Here is a 21901-nt window from a genome sequence, read left to right on the forward strand (position 1 = left end):
TACTAGATATTTATTCACAATTATATTTATATGAGTCAAAACTTTATCATATTTTCTTTCCTTTTCCTGAAATGACTTATCGTTTTTGTTATTAATTATTGTACTCTTTAAGCAGCGAATCAACTTTAATGAGTCTAATTGTATCAATCGATAGACAATAAATACCATCCTCACCTGATTGTAAATAGTAAATGGGAATTTTTTAAAGAAATATTATCTAACAAATAATAGATAACTAAGCATCAGAAGCAGCTATTGCTTTGCTACTGACGCCATGACTGACGCTCTTTACCCGCTCGGTCAGGGGTTTGCTTGTTTATAAGGTCCGTAGAAGCCACTTTAGATGGTTCCTCCATTTCATGATTCCACACCAGTTCCGCTTTGAACTCCTCCCACCCGTTTTCCGTGGGTGAATAAAACATTCGCGCCACGTAAAACATCAACACTGAATGACGCACATACTCACAGTGCTGCTAACTGAGCTAAGCCCAACGACAGGCAGTGTGTCGTAGATCGTTTGTTTGACATCTTAACTGTGGTAAAATTAGTCCTGGACCGCGTAGAAGACCCCGCTACAATTCTCTCGTATTTGTCTGGGATGTATGGATGGGTAGTTGACGGAATCTCATCGCTTTTTGAGCCCGTTACTGGGCAAAACCCCACCGAGTGGCCCGGGAAAGGTAACGCTAGCCAGGACGTACCCACGCGACCTGGCGTGGAAGCGCGAGCAGAGCAGCGGCACGAGAGCCTCTGCAGACCGGCCAAACGGAACTACCAGAGGTCGGTGGTTCATCTAAAGGCTGTTATTGCAGTGCTATTTAGGTTATCTCTCAATAGTTGAGTTGAGTGATGCGCCATTACATCCTCTTTGATATCAAAAGGCTTGATTGACGTTATAAAAAAGCGTCAGTGCAATCATAACATAAGAAAGAAAGAAGGTTGGTTGCTGTAACGTCATCGAACGTTAAGCAGCTAACCTTAGCTAACTAACGCTAATTAATGCTAATAACGTTAGGTGATCTGAGCAATCAATCAACACCATAACATTTGTAAAATAAGTCATTTCAAAAGTTTCACAGTGCTAGCTTACCGGTTCTTTCATGTCATTCATGCTGCATTTGAGCGAAACAATACATTCATAAAGTCATGTGTAATGCTCAGTGGAGTAAATGTACTTGTATATTCAACAGTTTCTAAAACGGTGCAAACCAGATCTGAACAGTGTAACAATAAGATTTATTGCAGAGCTTTTGTGTTTGACTGACACATTTCAGGCATGTTTACCTGAATCGAACCCATATATTTTTATTTAGACGTTTATTGATCATCAGATTGTTGATATAATGCTGTTGAGTTGGGGATATTGTTATGTATTCAATTGTTAGTATCACCCATCTCAAAATTAGATGTTCTTGTTTCAGTGTTGATGTTGCAGATGGTGTTTGCCAGAGTGACCAGGTAGAAGTGAAAAGAAGGAGGCGAGGTTCGTACAAGAAACAGAAAAACCTTAGTATTTATTCAAAATTGTCTCCCACAAATGAAGATGCAAGTTGTTTATATGTGGTGTCCTGTTTTTCAGATGTAGTGATTAGCTTTGTGAAGAAGACGGTGGCCGGTGTAGCAGGTCTGCTCAGGCTGCGCAACCCGCTGAAGACCAGTGTGAAGCCTGAACATTATGAAGAGACACAGGTTTGTGCTCCAACTACCTTCATCATATGAGCATTCGAAGTTCAAAACAGAGAAGTTAGTCAGATTAATGCAGATGCACAGCTATTCAGTAGACGCCTTGTCTTATGAAGTTCAGTTATCATCTGCTGAGTAGTTGTACATTCTCCCTGGGTTAGCAGTCAACAGCTCTAAAAAGAAGTGTGTTACATCCAATATGAGCAAAAGGCACATTTTGGCATGTAACTATAATGTGTCAAGTCTTACCCTTTTAAAAGTTGATAGGGCTGCTGTAAGATTTTATCTTGGTCAATATCAATCTATGTGAGACGAATTGGGAAATCATCCAGGATATATCATATTATGATTTTTTATTAAAAATGGTTTCTCAGGGTGAATAAATTATAGGGATACTTATTGTGTCATACCTCATAAAAGTAATAATGAGTTTGAGCTCTTACAGACCGTAACTGCATGTTTTAAGGCACCTCGTCCCGTCACTTGTATACCGTGGGGATAAGGAAGACAACCTTTTGAAAGATTTTATCTAATCAAAGAATCAATCATCAAAACACTTATGAACACCCATCGAATTATAAACCACTTATTGAAATGAAAAGAATTGTCATTTCTAAAGGTAAATAAACAAATAACAAGTAAATATAAAAATACGAGCAACGGGAAAACTGAATGAAAAGTAACATGCTATTGCTTTAAGTTAATAAACTGTGACCCTTTTTAGAATAAATGCAAAACATAAAGAATTAACAATGTTTCTTTTCACAAGAAACTCAAATGATCAAAATAAAACAATGAAGGATACAGTATAGATATCCGAACCACTGTCACCGTGGGTTTCACATTTTTTAAGACTGAGTTGACTGGATAAGTAACAGAGGGGCAGCCCTAGTAAGCATACTGAATGAACCTAAAACCAGCATTTGATACTGTTTAAATCCTAGAAAAGACAGGGTTTGAAGTTTCTCAGCAGAACCAGAATGGATGGGAGAAGCAATTTTTCTGATGAAATCCAAAAATAAACTTTTGTTAATTTATATTCTCTACTTGGAAGAACAGAATTCATGTTTGATCCAAAACACCATCTACTGTGATAGCATGGGTCAAACTCGTGCTTGCAGGACGAGTGTTGATGCAAAGGGACAGACTGTTACTGTAGGAAGAAAATGAGGTCATGTAATCGGAGAATTTGTCATGTGGAAAAACCTGCCTTCCTCAAGGCAACTGGAGAGATGAATGAGTGGCTGGTGTAAGAATCCCATTTCCAACTCCACTCCGCCATGGAAGTAAGGAAGTCTCAACACTTTCGGTTCTGATTGGGCCCTATTCGCATGTTCCAGAATCTCACCCATAGAAATCTTTGGAGGGAGGTTGAAAGTCCGGTGCCCAGCGACAGGCGAAAACATCGTGCTTTAGAGGAGACTGCATGGAGGAATGGGCCAAAATACCAGCAACAGTGTGTGAAAACCTTGTGAAGACTTACAGAAAACGTTTGACCTCTGTCATTGCCAACAAAGGTATATAACAAAGTATTGAGATGAACTTTTGTTATGACCAAATACTTATTTTCCACAATAATTTGAAAATAAATTCATTAAAAATCCTACAATGTGATTTCCTGGATTTTTTTTTCTCATTTTGTCTCTCATAGTTGAGGTATACCTATGATAAAAATTACAGGCCTCTCTCATCTTTTTAAATGGGAGAACTTGCACAATTGGTGGCTGACTAAATACTTTTTTGCCCCACTGTATGTATTGTAGCATGAACCGTCTAACTTACCCTTTGTAGTTTGTAGGGCTGCCCTCGACTAAAGATTTTTCTGGTGGATCAATAGTCATCAATTTAGGCGATTAGTCGACTAATCATCGCATGTTTCCGATATATTATTTATGATTATTAATGTCATTTTTTTTTCACAAAATGGTTTCTGTTCCAGGGCTGAGATAGAACGTTATTGGTAACATCACTCTACGTTGTGATACATTTAAAACCTTGTATATAAAAACTGTAATAATGAGCCTTTGAGCTTTTCATTTTACATACGACAGCGCATGTGTGTCACAGCGCACAGACGGAGCGGTCCGCCCGTCAGCTGATGATAATACCTAATGTGGGTCGAAACAAGGACACAGACCGAACATTTGGATGATTTATATTCTCAATCAAAGAATCAATCATCAGAACACGACTTATGAACACCAACGAATTATGTAAACCAATGCTTATTGAAATGTTAAAGTGAATTGTATACATTTTCGTAAAAGTAAGTAAATAATAAAATAATACAGAGCAAACGGAAAAACTTGAAAGAGAAATGTAAACATGCCTATTCGCTTTAAGTTATAAACTGTTGAACCTTTTTTCTGTGGTCAGAATAAATGCAAATACAAAATAAATTACAAGTTTCATTTTCACAAAGAACAAACTCCAAATATCAAATATCACAATAATGAATGAAGGCTATACAGTATATTGCCTGACTCACTGTCACTCGCGTTGTTCCTCTATCATTTTTTTTTTCAAGACTTTATTGTTCGACTAACGATAAGTCGACTATTAGGGGGCAGCCCTAGTAGATTGCATACTGAAATGAACCTACAAAACCACATGTGGATACAGTTAAATCTTCTAGAAAAGACAGGGTTTTAAAGGCTTTCCTCAGCAACACATGACATGGCGATGAGAAAGCAATTTTCTTCTGTGACCAGATTCCTAACTGTCAAATAAAATCTACTCTTGCATTACATTTATGTATTCTCCTACTTCAATGACCTTGCATTTCCTGTTTTGATCCAGCCTGTCACTCTGATGGGGATAGATGAGCTCCAAACCTCGTGGCTGAACAGGACCGAGTGGAGAATGAGTAAGTGAGGACTGCTGTTACTGTAGGAGAAAAATGATCTCTTGACAGTTTGTATGTAATCTGGATTAATTTGACTCTTTATTCTGTAGAAGTATAATTTTGTATCCATAGTTTCATCTGCTTGACTTTGCTGTTTCTTCACAGGCAAACCAATAGGAGGAGTGAATGAGAGGAGTGGGAAGAATCCCTTTCAGAGCTCCACTCCTCCTTTAATGAGGAAGTACAGGCAAGTCACAATCCACTTTCCTTTTTCTATATGCATATTCAGCAGTGTTACCTTTTTAAATGCTCCCGTGCTTATGTAACTATCCTTTTGTCAAATGCAGCGGGGTGGGGCTGTCTGCGGGGCTCTCGGACAGGGGGAAGGATCGGGAGAGAAGAGGCTCCCTCCAGCTGCTGCCCTCCAGACCTGCTCAGAGAGTAGGAACCACTTATCCTGATCCAACCTGCAATGGCTTTGGACACAATCGCTGCTACAAGCCCAGTCTCACTGTAGAAGAGGTAAGAAAGTACATTGTTCAGTACACTGAATTAGATTGGATTGTGTCAACCAGTTACCCCTCTTTACTGCGCCAAGAGGATCACCAGTAATCATGCTTTAACACTTGGCATCGCTTGGGTTCTCTCTTCAGGCCATAAAGCAGAACAACAAGGAACACTACAGGCGCTTGCTGGAAATGGTGACAGAGCAATACAGCAAAAGCCAACCACTACCTTTCAACCAAACAAAACCAAACGAGTACGTTTTCCATTATCCACAATTCAATATTTGTCCAACTTCCATATAACAACTTTATCTTAGGACATGAGCTTCTGTTATACCTTCTTTCTCTTTTGCTCGCAGTGAGTCGCTGTCACAGGGGGATCACAGAACTGCTGCCTCAGGAAAAGCCTTTGAACCAGCGCCCAGGAAAATGGGATTATCAGGTATGAGTCCATAAACCTAAAAATACAGTGATCTGAATCTGTAAATGTATTGGTTTGTGATGGATAGTTTTAAGTGATGTTCTTAATCAGGGTTTCAGGTCCCATTAGGCTATCATATTTATTTTGACCCTGTCCATTCTTAAGTTAAAATTAATCTATTTTGCCATACCGACATCTTTTTTGCACAGCTTCCCCTAGTATGTTTACATGGAGAAATTCAACTGCAACCAAGGACAGGTTAGTGTAGTACGCTCATTTATACATCATCACAATGTTCTGTATACTGATTCCTTCTTTTCATTTGACTAACATCCATATGATTCATCTTCAGATGGGGTAGCCTAACTTTCACCAAAAATTTCAGTGGAGCCTTTGAGGACACACAGCCTGCGAGATGTGCGAAGGTAGTCATATCTCTCACTCTCTCATGACCTGTCAAAGCATCTATCAAGCTATAGTTATGAGCGAGAAGCAGATGTACTAAATCTGTCTGGTATGTCGACCTGTGTTGCAGCAGAAACAGGCAGCAGATTTGGATCTTTCTACTGAAGTAGCTACTCGCCTCAATCTAGTGGACAGAGAGACTCCTGCTGTCAGCCTCCCTGACTCGCATTCTGCACACACCGCACATGCAAGGCACAATGATGAGGACATACCCAGGCTGACCAAGGTGAGATTCTCAAAGATGAGGTGTAGTGACTGTGTTGAAGAAAGCATAATAATAACACAGTATTTAATTACATGTATGTGTTTGTCTTTGTGTTTAGGAAATGTCAGCGGAGGTGAGCTGTGCTCTGGCTCAGAGTGATCCCAACCTTGTTCTCAGCGCGGCGTTCAAACTACGCATCACACAGAGAGACCTGGCCACGCTGCAGGAAGGAGGCTGGCTTAACGACGAGGTTGGTGCTTAGAGTATGAAACGTTTGTAGCAGGCTAATATTATTTGGGATGTCAATAAAATTAAATAAATGTTGGCATTCATTTGAATTGATACAAACCACTTTGGAGATGTGTAACCAATTGTCTCCAACGATTCAGTTGATATATCGAACGGATAACGGCGACTGTATACATTTACATCTATTGCAGTGGTAACCTGAATGCTACCTATGTCCTCATTAACACTGTTTTAGTTAAAGGTGCCATAGAATGGAAAACTGTATTTACCATGGCATAGTTGAATAAGGAGAGTTCGGTACATTGAACTGACATACCGTGAACCTCAAACACCATTGTTTTGTCCTTCACGTGCAAATCATGGATATGCATATCACAGCGGAAAACGGGCGAATTACAACAATCCCTGTGTATGACGTCACACACGGTAGTCCAGACCCAGCATTTGCATACACCAGCTACTGGAAACACTAACGCTAACACTTACCACTCCGTAACGTTGCTCTCCAACCTCCGACCAACTGGCTGTTCTTCAAATTCATCGGTTCCCTCCTCCGATAAAGGCTCAAACATGTAAGGTTGGATGCCAATAGCCTCCAGGGTTCATATCTCACAGTTTCGCGAACTTCACTTACTTCTGTGGGCTCTGAGGCAGCCATGGATTGCTCCTTGTAAACCAGCCAATCAGAGCAGAGCTCGTCATAATTATTTAAATGAGCCCCAAATAAGGACATTCAGCTTGTTTCATTCAGGACTAAATCATAGGGTTGTAAATGGGCCTGTAAAACCGCATCTGGACATTTTTGGTTCAACCAAAGTTATATACCTTCTTTGTAGACGTCAGAGAACAATTTAGAATACCAGATAGATGCTTTCTATGGCACCTTTTAAGTCTTTTGTGTAGGAAGTGACGTCCGTGTTTGCCGAATCAGACATGTTCTGTTTGGTGGTAGTATCAGCAGCTGCACACAGTCACCATGAAAACAAAGCTTGTTGCATGAGCTGTTTTCTAAATATGGCATTGGATTTTAATACAGCTGTCATGCTCTGTGCTGTGTGAGCATTCACTTACTGTATGTATCATTGTATTATGCAGTGAAAGTCAAAACCTTTTTGTATAATCTTGAGGAAAATAATATTCAATATGTCAAATGACTGAAGAGATATATCTAAGGACTGTTTAACATGTATTATATTGTGCCTTCCCTGTTTCCTCTACCAAGGTGATGAACTTCTACCTGTCTCTTGTCATGGAGCGGTGCTCTAGAGAAGCAGCAGGATTAAAAACCTACTCGTTCAGCAGCTTCTTCTTCCCGAAGCTGCGGGGAGGAGGAGGCGGGCAGGCTGGCGGACACACCGCTGTGAGGCGCTGGACCAAGGCTGTCGACCTCTTCCTCTACGACCTCATCCTGGTCCCTCTGCACCTGGGTGTCCACTGGGCATTGGCTGTGAGTCACAACAACAAAGACCATATACAAGTTTTTCCCACGTCATATTCCTGCTTTTTAGTTATTGATTCATGACAGACATTGAGACAATAATGGGGTAAACTGGTGCTTTGATAATCCACTAATTACTTTTTCACTTTAATTTTCAGTATTTTCTCAGAGTATATCAGTTTCAAGGAATCCTAATAACATGTGTACTGTGGTTCAATGTTTTAAAGAAGAAACCAAGGAGTGTGAATATACTCTATATATTAATGTTTCTCTCCCCTCTCCCTCCCTCATATTACAGGTGATTGATTTGAAGTCAAGGACAGTGAATTCATATGACTCGATGGGGCACAGGCACGATGACATCTGCGTTCTTTTACTGTGAGTCCTCGTCTCTTCTGTCCATTTTTAATGATGTTTTTTCCTGCACAATTTATGACATCAATATTCTATTTTTCCAGACATTACCTAAGAGAGGAGCACAAAGTAAAGAAAGGCAGAGAGCTCGACAGCACCAAATGGTCTGTTGGGAGCTTGCGGGCCGCTGTAAGTCAAACTGAGATAAAAGACTTATCACTATCATGAATATTTTCATATTTACTGTGGGATTCATTTTGTGTACACTGTTCTTGCCTCTGTAGGAGATTCCCCAGCAACAGAATGGCAGCGACTGTGGTGTTTTTGCCTGTAAATACGCAGACTATATCGCAAAAGGAAGCCCTCTAACCTTTAAACAGGTATACATGTTATGTTTACGTAATATATAAGTAGCTTGAAAGAGCTTGAATTAATACTTTTAAAGCTGTACAAACTCTGTTTCAAATGAATGCTTAAGAAACATGTTTCCTTTTTTTTCACAGTGCCACATGCCGATCTTCAGGAAATTAATGATTTGGGAAATCCTCAATCAGAAGCTGCTATAAAGGATCGCAAGAATTTCTAATAACCGCCTAACAACAGTGACCTTCTGAATGGGAGCAAATTCTGTGTACAACTACATGGTGAAGAAAAGAAATGAGTGGGCCAAAGACATGGACTAAAAAGTGTAGCTGTTCTGGACTGAGGAGATGAAAACAAAAGTCTTAAAAGCTGGCTGTATCCCCTTTCCTGTATTAACACTCTGAGTTATAATTGGAGACATTATTGGGATGGAAGAAGCGTAAGTTTTACACAAGCTTTGGCACTACTGATTGAATGGCTTTTTGTATTGAGCTTTGGTTCTACTGTTTGAAGTGTTGCCTGAAGTGCCTTCAGCCCTCTGACACTGAGCTCCAGTACGAGAGCATGATTCTGTTTCATTTGGGAAATGACTTGGTCACATACAAGTCTGACAACATTTATTTAATTACATTATTGAAAATCGGTGATATTTCGGTGTAAATTCTGAATTGTGAGAGATTGTATTGTTAGCAGTGACTCATTACAATGCTAATGACATGAAAATCAATCTCTGTGGGAAATGTAGACAATGAAAATCAATCAATACCTCCTTTCCAGTCCCCTTTTGAAGAGATGCGTGGTTGACCGCTTGACTTGTGTTTGTTTTTCCTATTATTTATAACTTGACTGAATGCGAAAGTGTTTCTGCAGAGTGTGTATAGTTTGTTTTACTCCATGAGTGGAGCATTTATCGTTGTTCACCATATGTTAAATAAGGCGCTGTTAGACCTAGCAATCTTTTCCATGAGCGTAATGCAAGAGGCTACTTAGGGCTTTTACATTGACTTAACCTTACAGTATAGTAAACTGCATAGCAAACTACTGTACACACATGCATGTTTGAGTTCATGCTTAAAAATGTGATTTTCTTTCTCCCTGAAAGCAAGTATTTCCTTTTTTAAACGGTTGGTTTTTGAGAGTCATTAAAACATGAGTGGTCAACCTGCACTTAAGTCCCTTGCATTGCACACAATATCCTAGTGTGTATTTGTACATTGCATAACTGTATTCCTACAATTTAAGAGGGGGCACATTACATGAGCATTAGTGAGAAAATATGCTGGGCTTTTCAATAAAATATTATTTTGAAACGAAAGGAGAATTTTAACTTGATGCAAATGGATTTGATTACATAAGTGTAAATGCAAACTGTATGTATTTTTGGCAAACCAACCGGAGCCGGAAATGATTTATCTTACCTCTGCAGAACGGTTCCATCTTACCCTAGCTAAGCTAACGGTAGCTGGTTCAGCTCAAACCGGTTTAGTATTCCGTAAATCCGGCTGGCGAATTGAATCAATTGTAAGAGTTCGTTTACCACGTAGTTTATACACGTGTATTTGCTGCACAACATTAATTATAATAACATGAGCGACAACGAGAAAGAATTTAGGGAGCAGGTGAGTTGGGGTATTTATGTAACGTAATGACAGCTAGCTAAAATGTTATCTTTGTGAGCTGGTTAATAGCAAAACATTCTGAAACCTGGCTTCAAAACTGAGTAAAATATGTTCTGTATTGTTATATAGATGCAATATATAGCTTTATTGTGAGTACCGTCAAATAGAAGTACTGTGTGTCTCAAATGTTTAAAATCCAATACGTTAAAGCATACGGCCTACAGTTGAGAAATGTGACCGTCCACTTGACTATTTGCCACAAGGTACCTAGCTTTATTGCTGATGTGTTACTTAACTCCATACATGGAATATTGACAACCAGTAATACAAAAAAATACAATTCAATAGTAAATGATTATGTCCATAGTAATTTGTGACCAATCAAGACCATGTCATGCTAACATACAAACGTGTATTCAGCTAATGACTGTTGTTTTTTCTGGTTTTGCTGCTTTTTGTTTTTTTTACTACCTTTTTGGTTCCTATGGAATCAACATGCCTTATCACCCTTGTTTGTTCTTTATTAAGGTTGAGTAATGAAGAAAGAAAAAGGCGGAAGACGTGTCAGATGTGAAGTTGTTATTGTTTGGCGCTGATGGTGTTGATGCATGCTAATGTATTCCATGCTGAAAAGAAGCGATCAAGATCTGGCCCCACTTCTAGTGTTGTAATGGCAGATGATAAATGGGGGAAGAGGAGGAAAAAGAAGTCATAATGTCAAACTGAAGAAAGAAGAAAATGGAGGGTTGTAATGAAGTTAAAGAAGTTATGAAGTTAAGATCAGAAGTTTACAAGGGTATGAGTAAATTCCTAACGGCCTGCTATGCTTCTGTATTTCATCCTATTTCTTTCTCTTAAGCATGCACATTTTTTTCCACTATCAGAAACATCACTGGTCAATCCCTACAAACATTTTAGCTTATTTTCTGTGCAATATGTCTTTCAGCTAAATTACCACATATCTAATTTAAGTATTTGTTATAATGTATTATAATCACATTCCTAAATATGTTGTGTCAAACCTGTTAAATGTCAAAATATGGTTAACTCTTTCTAAAGGGGGCATGTTGAGGGCAACGCTGTCACCTCCTGGCCCTCTATTCTGCACACGCTTGGCTTTTAGAGTGTTTCTTATCTCCGTGTCTGGTCATCTGTCCAGGACTCCCAGCCTGGCTCGAGGAGTGCGTCCCCTCAGGGTTCAGCAAAATCCTCCAGCCGCTCACCAGTACGCTCAAAAGATGGCTCCCGCCGCTCCAGGTCCAGATCGCGATCTCGATCCAAATCCAGGTAAGATATGTTTTCTTTTCATGTGCTTATGAAGATGGGGTTTTTCAAGTTAAGTTTTGACATGTTGACTTTTTAAATACATTACTAAAGCTTGTGTGCATGTGACACAAAAGTAAATGACTTGCTCAGAGCTAATTGTATGTCTATCCCTAGGTCCCGTTCCCATCGAAGCTCACGCAGGCATCACTCCCGCTCTCGTTCCCGTTCCCACCGACGCCGTTCCAGGAGCCGATCTCGTAGCTGGGAGTACCGCCGGCACAGGAGCCATAGCCGTTCACCCATGTCAAATCGTCGCAGGCACATTGGCAACAGGGTAAATATGAGATGCTACCTCTACGTGCTTGATTTTAGGGTTCCCATAGACCTTAACATTTGTGTCTTTTGTGTTGAGTCTTCTATTTTTTGAATACAAAGACTTGAAATACTCCTAAATGCATGTAAGTGACCCTTAAGTGTTTTCTCTGTTTAAACTTTTGGATATTCTTAGTATAATTAAGTTCCAGAATTGCTTACAAAAAGGTGGATTTATACCAGCTTGGCAGTTCAGTGGCTCACAATATTTATACACTGCTCTATTTACTCCTACAGGCCAACCCAGACCCTAACAACTGTCTGGGTGTGTTTGGACTGAGTCTGTACACCACTGAGAGGGATCTGAGGGAGGTTTTCTCAAAGTACGGCCCTTTGAGTGCCGTCAACATTGTGTACGACCAGCAGTCACGTCGCTCTAGGGGCTTTGCCTTCGTCTACTTTGAAACTCGCGAGGACTCCAAGGAGGTATGGAGGATAACCCAGCGATTGACAGTGTTGATTTATTGCCACACATTAAACAGCAAATCCTGTTTTTTTTTTTTACAAAAACAGTTTACAGTTTTGGCCATAAACTTGACAGGGTGTTTGTCTAAAGCCCCCGATATTGAACTTTTCCCCTGACTTCAATGCCTTACAAACTGACTCATTATTTTATTAATTCAAAAAGTGTACCTGCCTATAACTGTTGTTGGGGTTTTAGGCCAAAGAGCGGGCCAACGGGATGGAGCTTGATGGCCGCAGGATCCGAGTAGATTTCTCCATCACGAAACGAGCCCATACACCCACACCTGGGATCTACATGGGACGTCCCACATAGTGAGTGTTTCTTTGCCAGGCAGTTTACGTTAATCTGTAAGAGCATTTCCTTAAAGCTGTGTGGGGCATTTTCTAACTTGTCACTATGTTTTATTCTGTGTTATTTTACAGTGGTGGTGGCGGCAGCGGAGGAGGAGGTGGAGGTGGAGGTGGTGGTGGTGGTGGTGGTGGTGGGGGGGGTGGTAGTAGTAGCAGCAGCGGTGGTGGTGGTTCATCATCGCAGCGTAACTCGAGGGACTACGACAGGGGCTCCGTCAGGGGTTATGACAGAAGTTATGATCGTGATTATGAACGCTATGACGACAGAGAGTACAGATCTTACAGGTAAGTTGATTTCCTCGTTGGCACATTTGTCTATTGATTGTGTTATTGTTATTTTGAAGACATGTTATGTACTCAAATTAAGCTTTAGGATTTAAGGACTCAAGTTGATGTTGTTTGTTAAGTGATGCTAACCCTCGGTAACATTAAAGGCCTCAAAGGAAGTGCTTTGGTTTTGTTTTCTCCCTACAGACGCAGATCTCCATCTCCTTACTACAGCAGAGGGTATCGCTCACGATCTCGATCCCGGTCCTACTCGCCACGTATGTATAAACCATTTTTTCAGAACTGAATATTCCAAAATAAGAATCCTAAAAACAAAAATAAAGCTTTGTATTAAAACTTTAATACAGTAAAGTGACCCCTAATTATTACAGTTTAAATAATCCGCAAAAACATTCATGCATAAAACTTTGTTGTATTCTTTTGAATATAAATCAATTATTGCATGTCCTTTCCCACAGGTCATTACTGAGCAGTGAAAGAAGAGTCACCGTTGTCAGTGTTATTGATCAGATGCTCGTCCTTTTATGTTTTTTCTGGACCAGTTTATATATGTGATATGTATTCATTATTTGTCAATATATATTGAAGGTTTAAAAAACGGTCCTAAAGATGCAGTCTGTCCAAGCAGCGCCATGTAAGGTGTGAGTTTATGGATACCGAATTTGTAGGCAGAATAACGAAAAAAGAAAAACGTAAATTGCCAGAAAATAGGATTAAGGTGGAAATGAGCAATGCTTTGGATCTGCTTCAAAAAGTTATCACTTGATCAGCAGCTCAAGGCCCAACCTTCTCTTTACTTTGAGGAGAAGCTGTGGAGTTGTTGTTTTTTAAGGTTATCCTTGTTACAGCTAACAAACATGAATTGAAAATGGGCAGTTTTATTACATTTTCTCATGTTGTTGTTTCCTATGTAGTTCAAGATCCCAGTTTTAACTTAATTCATATTTTACCGGTTTCTTTTTAATTGTGTCTTTTTTTTGTGAAATGTATTTTATTTGGGTGTTTTACATAAACAATTAAGAATTACTTGGGTGATTTGCTCTGTTGTTTAGTAACAGTGTGTAGTATACTGTAATGGCCACCCATCAAACATTTTTAATTATTTGGTGTGTTTTTTTTCTTGACAGAAATAAAATGGTTACTGCTTGAACCTTACGCATGCACCCTCATTTGACATGAGTGAACTTCCATTTTGAAGCTCTGTTGTCACAGTTGAAGTTTTTGGCTGAATAAAGTCTTTTACAGAATTGAGTGTTTACCTTTTTTGTTATCTTGTAAAATCCTAATGTTGGGGAGGCCGGGGTTGTTTGGCAAAAGCTTTTGTTGAATATCATAAAATGTTACTTTGAAAGTATTGCTGCTGACCTGCATTTGTCTGCAAGTAGAAGACAGAAGTGTACATTGAACTTGTATTTATGGCTCAGACCTTAACCTTACATTTGCTGTTGCTTATGATATTCTTAACAAAATCATGCCAGAGAGATAATGCGTGTCAAAATAATAATTTCAGAATTGAATACGCTTTGGATCAGAATCAGAATACCTTTATTTGTCCAACAGAGGGGACATTTACAAAAGTTACAGCAAAGAGCCAATGGCAGCTTAATATCTCTACACTTCTACTCATTAAAAGTAACTTCTTGTTTTGAGTCAGGTAAGAAATTATTTTGAGAAAGGTTTTTTATTTAGCGATATGAAGTCATTATTTGAAATTAGTTTTCTTCAGTGATTATTTGAATGTACTATGTCATTGTTCCCGTAAAGGTTGTCATTAAAATAAATGTAAACGACCCTTTATCACGAGGCTACGTTTGTTTTTATTTGATTGGCTTTGGTGGGGTTCTATCACACAGTACAGAAGGCTATATATAGGGTTGTGTGCATCCTCTCGGAGGCCTGCTGTAAAACGGTAACCCTAGCTACGGTTCACCATGGAACGGAGGGCCGTAAAGTAAACGGCAACGAAATATATTTCCGTTTAATTTAACTTAATATCCTAAAAACTGTAGAATTTAAATAAAATATGATATACATATTAAAAAATAAATTAAGCATCGAATAACAAATATTATAAAACGTCACTTTATTCAGTTAGGCGCCCCGACCAATCACAGGCCCCTCCCGTCAAAACACTTCCGGTTTGCTTTCCGACTTGCCTTTCCACCGGAGCGGCTGGTGTGAGCAGATACCAGAGGAGTGAACACCACGTATACCATAGGCTAAAAAAGACATAAAGGTACTAAAATAACATGTTATACCTAATTGGCTTCCAGGGTATTTACTGTGGCTGTAAAAGGCAGACATTAGTGTATGTTCAGTCAGATATTGTGACTAACGGGTAGCTAGGAGTGGTTAACAGCTAGCTAGCGTTAGCATGCTGTGTTTGAATGAGCTGCCTTAACACGTTTTCAGTGGAGCTACTTCAACAGGATGGAGCTGCTCAATACCCAGAGCTGATTTTAAAGAAGACTGGGGTGTTTTTACAAAAAAGGCGTGGCTTTTAGTTGCATGTTTTGACATCGGATCATCATATAACTTGTTGTAACTTTTGCAGATGCCCCCCAAAAAGCCAGAAGCACCCAAACAGCCTCCAATAATCGGACGATTCGGAACCTCTCTGAAAATTGGAATTGTGGGATTACCTAATGTCGGGTATGTACATGCATAAGCAATGTGGATGTAAGAAAAGCATGTGTGTTATGTGAGTGAATGAACCAATGTTGCACTGCTATTGACACTCCTGTCTGTCATCCTCAGGAAATCCACCTTTTTCAACGTGCTGACCAAAAGCCAAGCTGCTGCAGAGAACTTCCCTTTCTGCACAATTGACCCAAATGAGAGCAGGGTGCCTGTTCCTGATGATCGCTACGATTTCCTCTGCCAATACCACAAACCACTCAGGTGTGTGTTCTGTCCTGACAGCTTGTTGAAATGTGTCCAACATCCAAGGATTTATGTCTCACTGATGGTCCCTCCTTGTCTTGCTGTTCTGTCTTTTTAGTAAGGTTCCAGCTTTTCTCAATGTTGTGGACATTGCTGGTCTTGTGAAGGGAGCTCACTCAGGACAGGGACTTGGAAATGCCTTCCTCTCGCACATCAGTGCCTGTGATGGCATCTTCCACATGACTCGTGAGTTGGCAATCCAGTTTTCCCAACCTACTTCGCTGATAGCTCATGTTAGATAAATCAGATGTTATTTAACACTTTAACTATATAAAAGTGGATACTGCTACAACAGTTTTCATACAGTTGAGTTGACAATGTTTACATCAGTTCAATTAGCATTTGTCCTACTCCTCACACTTTCAGAAATAGAATTTTAACTGCTCTGACATTACTTTTAGCTAACGGTTATGACTTCTGAGCCCACTTTTTATGCAGCTACTTGTCATGTTTCTCATATGCAACAGCAGACTCAACATTTTGCTATTTGTTATTAAATTATGATTTAATAGTCATTATTAGTTTAGATTCTCTATCATCTTTTTCTGGCAACTGCAGAGGTACACCCTGCAGTACAACTCCCCCTGGTTGGGAATCAGTGGTCAATATTACTGCCTGCAGCTGCTGTGTACTTATAACTGAGTAGAGCGGACAGGTGTTAGGAGGACAAGCTAAGATCTATTGCTACTCCTCTTAAAGGGGAACGAGGCTCATTCTAAAAATTCACTAATGTTAAGTCTCTGGTCAAGACAAGAGAAAATGGACAGTACCTGAATATATATTTTCTACAGCAGCGTATCTAACCTTATCACTGAGTATCAAGCTATTGATTGTTATATAGAAAATGTAAAATACCTTACTCCAAACATTTTTTTGTTGACAATGTAACTGGATTTAAAAGGCATACTTAACAAAGTCAACTAACTCTTAAAATCCCTGTGTATCACGCAGATTGTCAATGCATTGATGATTAAAAAAACGACATATTTAGCATCCCTGTTTTTAGAAAATGTTATTTACCTATGGTCTGATATGGCTGGAATAACATGGTGTGACAAAGCTGAGAAAATGTGTAACATGCTGACTTCATCTTTTAGGTGCGTTTGATGATGAGGATATTATCCATGTGGAGGGTAACGTTGACCCAGTGAGGGACATCGAGATCATCCACGAGGAGCTGCGACTAAAGGACGAGGAACTGATCGCTCCAGTTCTCGACAAGCTGGAGAAAACTGCCGTCAGAGGAAATGATAAGAAACTCAAACCTGAGTATGTAAGTGAAGTGTGTTAGTGCTAATCTTCCGGTGTCCTGTCTCAGATTTGTGTCACTTTGCTTCATATAGCAGATAATATCATCTCCTGCTTCTTGCTTCAGGACATCATGCTGAAGGTGAAGAACTGGGTAGAGGAGGATAAGAAACACATCAGGTTTTACCACGATTGGAACGAAAAGGAGGTGAGGATCTGTGTGTGTGCTGTGTTAGTAGTATTGCTTAAATTTCTCTCCCTTTTTTTGTGTCGCTCTTCATTCTTCTAAAAATTATATTCCAGCAGTGGTTTAAACTAATTGAAATATTTTGGTTGAATACATCTTTCTTGATTATAAAAAAACTGCCGTTTCACTGCAAACAAAACAGTTTCTCTCCGAGTGTCGCCTGAGAAATTTGGAAAACTACTTTTTTGACAAACAAACTCTTCCATGATTCGATCCCTTTTAATTCACCTCCACAGATTGAGGTGTTGAACAAATACCTGTTCCTGACATCCAAGCCCATGATCTACCTGGTTAACCTCTCAGAGAAAGATTACATCCGAAAGAAGAACAAGTGGTAGGTTTGCTTTTCACTTGTCACTTACAGTGTTTTAGTATCCAGCTATTGTTGAATATTTAGAATAAAACCTCATCCTGCTGTCTGTTTTTCTCAGGCTGGTGAAAATCAAGGAGTGGGTAGATGCCCATGACCCCGGTGCACTGGTCATCCCTGTGAGTGGAGCTCTGGAGTGTAAACTGCAGGATATGGAGTCCGACGAGGAGAGGAACAAGTACTGTGAGGAAATGAAGACGCAGAGGTGAGAAAGAAGCTCATTGTAGCAAGACTATTGTAAATTTAGGTTTTAAAAAATGGCTTAACTGCCACTAATGTGTAGTCATTAATATAAATGACTATTGTTATGAATCAATTATGCCATACAATGTCAGATAAAAAAGAAATGCTATTATAACTATTAATGAATAATGTGGTATCTGCAATAGAAAAGTTTCACACCTTTTTTTTGTCATTCTGAATCCCAGATTTAAGGCTTTTATCTTTGAACGCACCTTTTTTAAAGAGGAATATTTGCTTGAACTGCTTCATCATGGCTCCTTTGTGCTTCTAGTGTCATGACCAAAATAATCAAGGCCGGCTACGCAGCACTGCAGCTGGAGTACTTCTTCACAGCGGGACCAGATGAGGTGCGAGCGTGGACCATCAGGGTATGTACTGCCATATAAAGACGTGTATTTTAAAGTTTGTTATTTTAATGTGAATCTTTATTCCAAAGTCCTCTTTGGTGTTGACCGAGTGTCATTTATTTACATTTTATCTCTTTCAAGCACAATAAAAATCACTCTTGTATATATTTTGGTCTTTAGGGGCCACCTTAAAAGGCTCCAATGATAGTCTCATCTTTTTTCGCCTTCATAAAATGTATATAATCTCTTAACTAACATATTTGTCTCCAATGTTTGATATGTTCTTTGAGGTAGCAGCGTCTTGTAGTGTTGTCACGATACCAACATTTTCCATACCATACCAAGTCAAGGATTGCGATTTCAATACTTTTTCGGTACTTTTCTTAAAAAAGGGGAAACCGTCCTCAATGTTATACAATTATTTTAAACCTGGAGAAAAAAGAATCAGTCAAACAAACTACTTATAGTAGATGAACTACATTATTCAAAAGTTGACATTAACTTTGGATAATAACACAGGTAAAATAAATGGAGTGCTCTCTTTTCCTCTCTCCCTCTCCTGACAGCCAGTCGTATCCATCTCATGCAGCTCAATGATCCAGTAATGAGAGACCCGACAGTGAAGAATAAACATATTTATAGCTAGTTTAGCTAGTTCCATATGTAAGTAAGATAGTTAAGTGTGTTAGGTCTTTAACTTGAAGTACGTGTTTTGCTCCGCGCACCGGTCCCGTCACACCGGGGGAGCTGCAGCGGTGATCGTGTAGAGCTGCGTGTTCTCTGTCAGCAGAGATGTAACCAAAATATTTCCAAATTTCGTTAGCCATGCTCTCGTTTTTTCACATGACATGACAGCTAGAGCGTGCATGAGAGAGGGGAGTCACTGCGCTTAACACACACAGGAAATACGGCTCTTATTAAAACAATGTCATTACAGTACCAAGTACCGGTACTAATGAAATGGGGGATTGTTCCGTTTTTAACGGCAGGGTATCGCGATACCTTTCTTGTAGCGGTGCACCGTGCAACACTAGCGTCTTGTGATATTTTTTCTGTGGTGTTTTAAAAGGTTATTTTGTGTTTTGCTCAAACAGAAAGGGTCCAAGGCTCCTCAAGCTGCAGGAAAGATCCACACTGACTTTGAGAAAGGCTTCATCATGGCGGAGGTGATGAAGTTCATTGACTTCAAAGAGGAAGGCAGTGAAAATGCAGCCAAGGTGTGTGTGTTTAAAATGATGTGCCTGAACTCACACAGTGTTGGAGTTCGGCCAAAGCCAGCATTGACTCTCTGAGAAACGCCCTTGAATATAATTCACATGCTTCCTCTTGTTTCACAGTCTGCTGGAAAATACAGGCAACTTGGCAGGAACTACGTGGTGGAGGACGGCGACATTATCTTCTTCAAATTCAACACACCCAATGCACCTAAGAAGAAGCCATGAGCAAATACAAACACCAGAGGGAGAGCTCAGATTACGATTCAGTTTGACCCCAAAGAGCGACACTGTCAGCTGGTTTTCATTCTTCACTTGAATTCAGAGGATCAACTCATGGCCTCCAATAATTTGGAATAATAGTTGGAAATATTAAGAGAACATTTTCAAACAACAATGATTGTACCAGTCAAACATTTTTGTAATTGAACTGAAAAATACAGAATTCAAAGCTTTTCTACATACTTTTGGATAATTTAAGCCACACTTCTCAAACACTCTTTTGTTGAAATGTATCTTTAAGAACAGATTTGATTCATTAGAGCAATAACAGCTTGTCCTACTTTTATAAGCTTCATAATAAACTTGCTGATTAATTGGCAACAACTCTCACATCATAACCATACTCTTGATGCACACTTTTCACAGACATACGTTTATCTATAAACTGTGCCACCACTAGTGAAAATGATATACAGCATGTGGTTTGCCACAGGTACCTATTCAGTGATAAAGGCCATCAGGATTGAGTTCTGGGTATTTTTCCTCAGAGTTTAGAATTATTTTCTCATTTACTTAATGCCTTTTCGCTTTCTCATGTTTATGCTCATCACAATAAAGTCACAACTGCTAAGATGATTTTCCCGTTATGCTGAAATACACCGGTCTTAATGCTTTTGACCAGTGCTTTGACTATAAGAGAGAGTGAAGCCATCACTCAGTGTTGCTCTTCTGGACATTACTGTATTTTATTCTGAGGGGGGGAGAAGTATTGTCATTTTCAAAAAAGCAAAGCAGGCATCCCTGACAGTGGGATGGGTCATCTGAATGGAGAATGATGTTATACTCACTGCTTTTATTATTGACTTTGGTTTAGGGTGGTTTTAAAAAAAACCAAACACCTTATGTACTCCATGCTGTGTGAAAGCTTTGTTGTAAATCAGCTACAACCTTTGTGGATCACCTGGACTATACAGCTTCATAATGCCTCTTGTTTCACTTCACTGCCTCCTCAGTGTGGATGTCTTCATTTTCAAGAGCACCATACAATTATAAACATCTTGTGGACAATTGAACATCAGGAAGCCAGGATAAAATAAATCCCATCCTCATCAAAATGCATGTGTCAATAAAAAGGAGACAACCCTTCCATTGTGTTCTGATTTTCTGGTTTTGTTCCTCATTTTAGAAACCAACCCAACAACAAAAGGTGTGAACAATGGCAACAAACGTCCTGCCAGCAACATAATGCTAGTTAGGCTTAATGTTGGCAATGGAAAAAAGTACAGCCATATTTACAGGGGTTCTTTGACCTCTCACCTCAATATGTCTGAATGAAAAGGGATTGGGTAAAAAATAAATTAAACAAAACCAATGTTATTGGAAGTCTTGATTTTGTTCAATAGCTTATGACTCCAAATCTATGCTGGATATTATTACTATTCTGGATGAGTAGGACACACCTCTAGTTTCCATGTCACGTGTCACCCGATGACTGCAAAAAAAGGTTGCATTGTTTTACTACACTGGATAAGTAGGACACATCTTGTGACTCACATTCTACACAAGTTGTAAACATTCTGACTTTTGGTTTGTGTTACCTCTGTGTGCCAAACACCAATCTCCTTTACGGTCAAAATATGAATATATCGTTCATTTGATTTATTTTGCATATTTGTGTAGTGGTTTTTCCTGTTTCATGAAGAACTCCATCACTTTTTTACTCTTCTTTGAACAATGTTATTATATGAATATGGGCCCAAAGTGATCTGTGATTGTATGTGGTAGCTCAGTACAATAGATATTCTACAACTTCAGCGTAGTTCACTGTGTATGATGATTACGGCAATAGGAAAGACATTACACATTTAGCGTTAAGAGAATTTAAATGTGCTTTTGTTGAATTATTTGACCATTTTAACACGAAATCGACTTTAGTAAGCCGCTTCAAGTTTTGTTAAGGCTGTATATTGAATAACTATTCAATGAACTTTCGTGTTCTAGTAACGCAGACCAACCGGATTTACAGTCAACTTTAAAACTAACTCTCGTGGCTCGGTATTGCATGTCTATGTGCTTTTGGCGAAGAGAACGCGAATTGAATTAAAACAACACCCACGATTTGAAAAATATAACTCGGTAAAACGCTTATATAGACAAATAAAGTGTTTATTTCGACC

General features: G+C 39.3%; 3 protein-coding genes across 4 annotated transcripts; all 3 read left to right on the forward strand.

Annotated features, from left to right (window-relative positions):
- The first annotated feature begins 424 nt into the window (after nt 1–424).
- On the forward strand, nt 425–9696 carry senp2 (SUMO specific peptidase 2). Of its 2 annotated transcripts, none has more exons than XM_063909183.1 (17): nt 425–780; nt 1422–1483; nt 1580–1689; nt 4483–4549; nt 4694–4775; nt 4876–5050; nt 5182–5288; nt 5394–5476; nt 5665–5713; nt 5808–5880; nt 5994–6146; nt 6244–6375; nt 7597–7821; nt 8111–8190; nt 8271–8355; nt 8451–8546; nt 8670–9696. In XM_063909183.1, exons 1-17 carry the CDS (start codon nt 599–601, stop codon nt 8730–8732), a joined length of 1824 nt encoding a protein of 607 aa, XP_063765253.1. In that variant the 5' UTR covers nt 425–598; the 3' UTR covers nt 8733–9696. The 2 variants fall into 2 exon arrangements, with proteins under 2 accessions (XP_063765253.1, XP_063765252.1); XM_063909182.1 differs by having other exon boundaries at nt 426–780; nt 5991–6146.
- A 237-nt stretch (nt 9697–9933) lies between these two features.
- LOC134881672 (transformer-2 protein homolog alpha-like) lies at nt 9934–14137 on the forward strand. The gene is made up of 8 exons (XM_063909184.1): nt 9934–10148; nt 11308–11435; nt 11589–11748; nt 12024–12212; nt 12448–12563; nt 12675–12887; nt 13077–13147; nt 13349–14137. The coding sequence occupies exons 1-8, from the start codon at nt 10116–10118 to the stop codon at nt 13357–13359; spliced, it is 921 nt and encodes a 306-aa protein (XP_063765254.1). The 5' UTR covers nt 9934–10115; the 3' UTR covers nt 13360–14137.
- An 860-nt stretch (nt 14138–14997) lies between these two features.
- Nucleotides 14998–20871, forward strand: LOC134881531 (obg-like ATPase 1). Its single transcript, XM_063908936.1, has 11 exons — nt 14998–15126; nt 15445–15542; nt 15648–15791; nt 15892–16019; nt 16931–17106; nt 17209–17289; nt 17565–17662; nt 17760–17903; nt 18213–18309; nt 19383–19505; nt 19626–20871. The coding sequence occupies exons 2-11, from the start codon at nt 15445–15447 to the stop codon at nt 19728–19730; spliced, it is 1194 nt and encodes a 397-aa protein (XP_063765006.1). The 5' UTR covers nt 14998–15126; the 3' UTR covers nt 19731–20871.
- The last annotated feature ends 1030 nt before the right edge of the window (nt 20872–21901 follow it).

Source organism: Eleginops maclovinus, chromosome 19 (genome assembly GCF_036324505.1).
Source record: "Eleginops maclovinus isolate JMC-PN-2008 ecotype Puerto Natales chromosome 19, JC_Emac_rtc_rv5, whole genome shotgun sequence".
NCBI lineage: Eukaryota > Metazoa > Chordata > Actinopteri > Perciformes > Eleginopidae > Eleginops > Eleginops maclovinus.

Excerpts from the sequence above, each read along its gene's own strand:
- LOC134881531 (XM_063908936.1), top strand. The coding sequence starts at position 15,445 with ATGCCCCCCAAAAAGCCAGAAGCACCCAAACAGCCTCCAATAATCGGA. Across the intron at positions 17,904-18,212 it reads GAGGAAATGAAGACGCAGAG|TGTCATGACCAAAATAATCA; the intron begins GTGAGAAAGAAG and ends TTGTGCTTCTAG. Across the intron at positions 18,310-19,382 it reads TGCGAGCGTGGACCATCAGG|AAAGGGTCCAAGGCTCCTCA; the intron begins GTATGTACTGCC and ends TTGCTCAAACAG.
- senp2 (XM_063909182.1), top strand. The coding sequence starts at position 599 with ATGTATGGATGGGTAGTTGACGGAATCTCATCGCTTTTTGAGCCCGTT. Across the intron at positions 4,550-4,693 it reads CAGGACCGAGTGGAGAATGA|GCAAACCAATAGGAGGAGTG; the intron begins GTAAGTGAGGAC and ends GTTTCTTCACAG. Across the intron at positions 6,376-7,596 it reads GAGGCTGGCTTAACGACGAG|GTGATGAACTTCTACCTGTC; the intron begins GTTGGTGCTTAG and ends TCCTCTACCAAG.
- LOC134881672 (XM_063909184.1), top strand. The coding sequence starts at position 10,116 with ATGAGCGACAACGAGAAAGAATTTAGGGAGCAG. Across the intron at positions 11,436-11,588 it reads CGATCTCGATCCAAATCCAG|GTCCCGTTCCCATCGAAGCT; the intron begins GTAAGATATGTT and ends GTCTATCCCTAG. Across the intron at positions 12,213-12,447 it reads CTCGCGAGGACTCCAAGGAG|GCCAAAGAGCGGGCCAACGG; the intron begins GTATGGAGGATA and ends TTGGGGTTTTAG.